Here is a 7,015-nt window from a genome sequence, read left to right as displayed (position 1 = left end):
TGAATTGGAATGGTACATTGCCATGCCAACTGCCTTTTACCATTTAACAGACATTAAAAATATATATATTTTCTTTTTTTTTTTGCTGATAAATCAAAAAACACTTAACTTAATACATAATATATGCAGATATAATAGAATTTTAAAGGATTTGTTGGTCGAAACCTTGATACAAAATTAAAAAAGCCTATAGGTAGATGCACCTTTATTGACGATGATGTGTCACTCTACACTTATATTAACTACTTTGTCTTCATGTTTAAAGAATAAATAAATAAATAAAATAAATAAATAAAAGGTTGTGTCCTATTGATATTAACTACTATCTTATGATCAGACATGGACAGGAGTTGGATGTTAATTTCTGATAGATTCAGTCAGCCATATGTAGATGGGGTGAACTCATTTATTGAATTTGCAAAGGTTCATTTGGGTGAGGCTAGGGAGATTAAGTGCCCATGCATCAATTGTTGTAACTTTTATAAGCATGAGTATGATAGTGTGAAGGCTCATTTGCTCATAAGTGGGATGATAGTATCATACAACACTTGGTTAGAACACGGTGAACTTCCAGAACACAATAACCTTGATGAAAGCAATGGTGAGAATGATGAGGATGAAGATGAATATGATGAACTGATAGAGGATTATCAGAGGGGGAATTTTATGGAGGGTGATACTCTAGAAAGAGAGGATGTACGACATTTTGATAAATTGTTAGATGCTTCCCAATGTTGCTTGTACCCAGCTTGCAAAAACTCGGATACTTTGTTATCATTCGTTATTCAGATGCTACATGTGAAGGTAGAAAATAGGTGGAGCAATAAGTCTTTTGACAAGGTTTTGGAGATACAAAGGCGATTCCTACCAGAAGGCCACGTGGTGCCAGGGTCAATTTATGAGTGCAAGAAGTTGCTACGTGACTTGGGCTTGGGGTACGAGCTCATCGATTCATGTAAACATGATTGTGTACTATTCTGGAAGGAGAATGCTCACTTGGAAAAATGTCCCACATGTCAAGCATCTAGGTACAGAGTAAATGATAGCAAGGGTAAGAAGATCCCTCACAAGATATTGCGTTACTTCCCATTGACACCTAGGTTGAGAAGATTGTACATGTCTAGGAAGACGGCAAAAGACATGAGATGGCATAGTGATAAGCGTGTGGATGATGGTGTAGGGAGGCATCCGGCTGATTGTAAAGAGTGGAAGGAATTTGATTTGCATTATCTAGAGTTTGCCTAGGAGACTCGCAATGTTAGGTTGGGCCTAGCCGCCGATGGGTTCAACCCTTTTGGGACATGAGCACTTCCTATAGCATGTGGCCTGTCATACTTATGTCCTATAACCTCCCACCTTGGGGATGTATGAAGGCCCCATTTTTCATGATGTCCTTACTTATTCCTGGACGTAATCAACCAGGGACTGATATTGATGTCTACCTAAGGCCATTGATTGATGAGTTGAAGGAGTTATGGGAGAATGGCGTGATGACTTACGATGCCTCCACTGAACAGACCTTCTGGATGCATGCAACTGTAATGTGGACCATAAATGACTTCCCTGCATATGGTGACTTATCCGGATGGAGAACTAAAGGTTATTTGTCTTGCTCTCCTTGTAATGATAATCCATTGTCACGCGGGTTGATCAGTAAGATTAGGTGGGTGGGTCATCGAGCTTACTTGTCTGATAACCACCTTTGGAGGAAAGACAAGAAGTTTGATGGTTTAACTGAGCTTAGAAAGAAATCCTTGGATTTACCAGTGGAAAAAGTAATGGTTCAATTGGATCAATTGCGGGAAGTCAAGTTTGGAATGGATCCTACCAACAAGAAAAGACCACGAGAGTCTGAAGAATTGAATTGGACAAAGAAAAACATAATGTAGGAGCTACCATATTGGAAGAAATTAAACCTCCGACACAATCATGATGTCATGCACATTGAGAAGAATATTTGTGAAAACTTTTACAGGACGATGTTGGCCATAGATGGGAAAAACAAGGATACGTACAAAGCACGTGATGATTTGCAAGAAATGGGCATAATGCAAGAATTGCATCTACAGAGGAAAGATAACGGATCCATTGTAAAGCCTCAGGCAGCCTACACATTGGATTCTCGACAAATAGATGGTTTTTGTGAATTCTTGAAGTCGATTAGTTATCCAGATGGCTATGCAGCAAACATCTCAAGATGTGTGACTTCTAAAAATGAAAGATTATCGGGCATGAAAAGCCATGATTGTCATGTCCTGTTTCAGCGACTTCTACCAATTGGCATGCGTGGTTTTGTGAACAAGGAGATCTGTACAGCACTATTTGAGTTGGGCAACTTCTTCCAAGAACTGTGCTCATAAACATTAAGGCAGACTAATTTGGAAAAAAGGGAGGAACAAATTGTGCTCATACTTTGCAAGTTGGAGAAAATTTTTCCTCCAGCTTTCTTTGATGTGATGGTCCATTTGGCTATTCACTTGCCCCGTGAGGCCATGTTTGCTGGACCGGTGCAATATCGATGGATATACCTATAGACACCCCATTTTTGACCATCCTCAAGACTTGGACGTCACCATTAGAACACTTGGTGATTACCCTTGTTTGTGTTCGTCTTGAGTTCCCGGAGGTCTCGGTTGCGCGCCTTGCCTCAGGATCTCTCGACTCGACCGTGTTGCGTTTGGTTTTGCAGCAAACACTTGTGTTTTGCCTTGGAGGGGCAGGGAATGCCTTGTGAGGCATCCCCACACATCACCGGCCATGGCTTGAGGCCACCGGCCAGTGATTTTATGCCATCGGCAATGTATATTGCCAGTCGGCACTCTTTGTTGCCGGTCGGCCATTTATTTTGCCAAAATGGCAATTTTGAATGGCCGATCACTGTTCATCTACTTTTGGTAGATATTTTGTGCCAGTTGTGATAGCTGGCACCCACCTTTTCTCCCCTCTATACATGTGTATGGAGGGATCTCTCTCTTGACAAGCTTATTTGACAAGCTTTACAAGAGAGAGCTCTATAAGAGAGAGTCTCCTCTCTTAGATTTAGGGTTACTCAACATTTTTAGAGTGCTTTGATATTAGGGTTAGGAATTTGTATGTATTCCATCTCTATATTTCCTCTCTTGTTAGTTTAGTGTGTTTTTGGTCTTACTTTTGCACACAAACACCCACCATTACACCTTTTCTTGGTTATTAAGGGCCAAAGGGTTGTTTTGGAGGTTTTGAAGCTTGTTTCAACCTAAAAAAGCTGTTGGAGCTCCATTGTTGAAGAGAGTCTTCAAGGGTAAGAAGCTTGCTCCTTTTTACCCCTTTCTTGCATTCTATTTTTTCCTACCTTACAACTTTTTTTGTGTTTAGTATATAACATAAAATAGTTCTGTTTTTAGGCCCTCTAAAAAGTTCGTTTAGAGTGTTTTGTGATTTGAGGTCGTTTGACCCCTCTTAAGCCTTGTAAGGCTCCATTTTGTGCCATTTTGGGTGAGCTCCGAGACGTTGGTGTTTGGGCCTCCTCACCACTGAAATCTTGAGGGATTTCAGAGGTGAGGATGGTGCCTTGAGGTCCCAAGAAGGAGAGGGCCACCCCCTCTCCTTGTCCTTGAAAAGGACCATTTTTGGCCTCTTGAGGGACCACCATGTTTGGGTTCATGTTGACCATGCCTTAGCTGATTTTTGTGCTTATTATGTCATAATATGCCTCTATTTTTAGTTGGTTTTGGTACACCATGCTTGCTTAGCATACATGCCTTGTAATGCCATTTTGTTGCCTTAACATGCCTTAGGTTGTAAACCATTGTTCTAGCATGTTTTAGGCTTGGCTTTGTGAAGCTTTCATGTTTATTTTGCCATGATTAAGGTCTGTCCTTAGCCATTTTGGTTGACCATGGCATGCATTATATAGCCCCTTTGCATTTTTGGTTTGTCGGCCTTAGGTGTATGAGTGTGTTGCATGCATCACTTGCTTTGATTCAGTGGGTTGGGATCATTTTCCATGTTATTTCAGTCCCTTTGATATGCTTGTATGCTTGCCTTGGACACCTCTTTAATGCTCTGAAAGCTTAGGTTGTATGCTCCATGTTTTGGCCTTTGTGCATGCTTTTGAATTTTAGCCACTTAGATGCCATCTAGGAGGTCCCTTTGCATGGTCTAGGTCTGCCTTGGACCTGTTTTAAGCCTTCTTGGCCTTGTGAGGCTTGGTTGGCTTAGCCATGGTTTAAGTCCCCTTTGACTTGCTTTAAATGCTTGGACCATTTGCATGCTAATGTTCGTCTTGTTTAAGTTGGTTTGGCACCTCTTATAGCATGATTTTCAAGGCTTATAATGCATGCCACATGTCCATGATTATTCCCTTTTAAGTGTGCTTAAAAGTTGTCCTTTGGTGCTTAAGCGTTAGGCCTTAACATGTGCATGTGTGTATGTGTGTTTGGTCCCATTTTCTTAAGCTTTTGGCCACTATTTTGGACCTAACTTAGAGCTATCCAATTAGTGTAAGTCCATCCCTCGCATGCCATTCAAGTGTTGTTACATCATCCCATGTTAGCATGCTTTGGTTGCACATGTTACATGCTTGAAATCACTTGCATTCGCCTTGCATTCCATTGGTCAAGTTGCTAGCATGTTGCGTGATTAGATTACATCTCGCATGCTCTAGTGGTTTGCATAATTATGGCATGCTTGTTTGCTTTGTTGCTTAGTTTGTGTACCTAATGTGCATTGCATGTCTGTATGCTCTCTTTTATGCCACGTTGCATATTAGCTAACATGTTTAGGTTGCATCGCATTGAACATGCATGCCTTGCCTCTTGAAGTCAAGTGATAGAGGTTGGGCCTTTATGTGCTCATTTGGTTTGCATTTCATTTGACATGAAAATGCACAACTTGGTCTCTTGGGCCATCACGCATTGAAATGCGCGATTGATGGTCGGAGAACCAAGGACCATGTCCCTTTGAGTCATACACATGATAAGGGATAGGATTGGTGCATACATTGCTTGAATTGCATTGCCATGCTATGCCTTGCCCTCCGCTGCTGTTAATTGCAGATTCTGCAGACATTCTTTGCCGACCGGCAGTGTTCAGTGCCGACCGGCAATCCATTGGTGGCAGATATCTTCACCAACAGCCGATGATCACATACTACTGCCGGTGGCCATTCTACTCAGCCGGTGGTGTCTCCTAATGTCCAGGGAAGCAATTCTGAGACTTTGGCAGTCTTCAAAGAGGCAGAGCAGGGAAAACAGAGGCAGCCTATGCATGGTAGTGCACTTCCGAGCAAGACCCGAGCACGCGCGCATCGAACTCTCTTCCCGAGGCCCATTTTATTGCTTTTCTTATGCTTAGTTAATTTGTTAATTAATTAGGTAATTTGTAATAATTAATTAGCTTGCGAGTTAGTTAATTTGTATTATTCTTTCGGTCCCTCCGAGCGAGGGCGAACTTGTAATAAGTGTGGGTGAGTGAGTGTGTGTCTTCCAACCCCCACTTCTTTCTCCCTTTTACTTACCTGCTTTGATAGTTAGTAATAGGACATATTTAAATTAGCATACCTTATGCTATGCATGTGTGCATCATTCATCAGTATTGCATGCACCGGGCACGGTGCATCATGCTAACTGCACTAGTATTTTAAATCTAACTTGAATACATGCTACTTGTGCATTTTCACATGTCATTATAGAATAGCCGAGCCTACTCTAGTGACATTCCGTATGCGTTGCATTAGACATTTAAAACATGGACTTGGATCATGCATTGATTGCTAACGAGTTCTTTGTTTTGGCACAGAGTATGATGTAAGTATTTATGCTTTAGCATACCGCATGCGTGTGAGTGTTGCCATGATAGCATGATTACCATGAGGCTAGCTGCTTATGTGATATAACTGCTTGAATGCCTATGGGTGAAGGTTGGATTGTCTGAGTTCGAATAGCTCATTGAAATCCGTGTTTTACCCTACTTGCGAGTAGCAAATTCCAAAACATTTTTCCAAAACAAATCGGATATGCAATGCTTATTCACAAATTAGGCAATCTAGTCTATACTTGTTTGTTGTGCACATAACATAGTAATTCTAGACTAATAACCGGAATAAGAACACATAACGTTTTCAAAAACGGATATCATGGTTAGTAGAGGCCGATCTTCGGATCGGGCGAGAGGGGGTGCTCATAGCTGACCTTCCCCAATCGTAACCAAGTTCCCGAGCCGAGGCAACTTTGGTGATGACGGACACGTGGCCTTTGGCACCGAGTGAGGGTTTCCTAAATTCCCCAAAATAAAATATTTAGGTGGCGACTCTGTATCTGGTAAAGCAGTCCATGTTTGGCACTTCTTTTCAAAAATCTGTTTCTCAAAACGATTTGCCGGATTTGGACTCTTTGGTTCAGATTAAGAACCGTGACACAAATCAAGTCCGAACTGTAGCGAGGCCCACGGGCGCGTCTACAGTTTCTGACGACTCTACTGGGGATTTTAGAGAGCTTGACTCGAACTCGTGATATCCTGTTTTGATTACACTCATGTGTTTCTTTGCATTGCATGTGCATTGGTGCGCCTAGGACACCGTGTTTGCCATCTGCCATTCCTGAACGGTTTGCCGGAGGCTTGTCTTGTCAAGGCATGACCATAAGGCTGACCGATTATGGGCTCTGACAGTATGGGAACACAAACCCTGGTTTTTACCGGGGCACCCTTTCCGACCATTCGACCTAGTGCATATTCGGATCCATAGTGACCATTCCAAGTTAGGACAGGTTGCTTACCCGATTATAGGTTGTTTGAAACCGCTGCGTGCATAGTGAAACCCTAGCTCCTGACAAAATAGGACAGGGAAACCCTACCCCAACATAGGGATGTTTTGGCTCTCTTTATTTGCTATGTGTTTTTAAAGTGTATCTCTACAGGGGAATGCACATATCAGTTTGCAAGTTTGAGTATCAGGCCTGAGAATGCCAGTATCAGTACTGTTGAGAAATCAGTTATCTGCGGGTATCAAGTTCAGTTTTGGGAACAGCAATTCTGG

The 7,015-nt window shown here is 42.0% G+C and overlaps 1 protein-coding gene across 1 annotated transcript; it reads left to right on the top strand.

Annotated features, from left to right (window-relative positions):
- Nucleotides 1-339: 339 nt before the first annotated feature.
- On the top strand, nt 340-1,245 carry LOC114260537 (uncharacterized). The gene has a single exon (XM_082871889.1). It carries the CDS (start codon nt 340-342, stop codon nt 1,243-1,245), a length of 906 nt encoding a protein of 301 aa, XP_082728015.1.
- Nucleotides 1,246-7,015: the final 5,770 nt, after the last annotated feature.

This window comes from Camellia sinensis, chromosome 5 (assembly GCF_055761805.1).
Source record: "Camellia sinensis isolate YWXY chromosome 5, ASM5576180v1, whole genome shotgun sequence".
NCBI lineage: Eukaryota > Viridiplantae > Streptophyta > Magnoliopsida > Ericales > Theaceae > Camellia > Camellia sinensis.
This window is presented reverse-complemented; position numbering and strand designations above follow the sequence as displayed.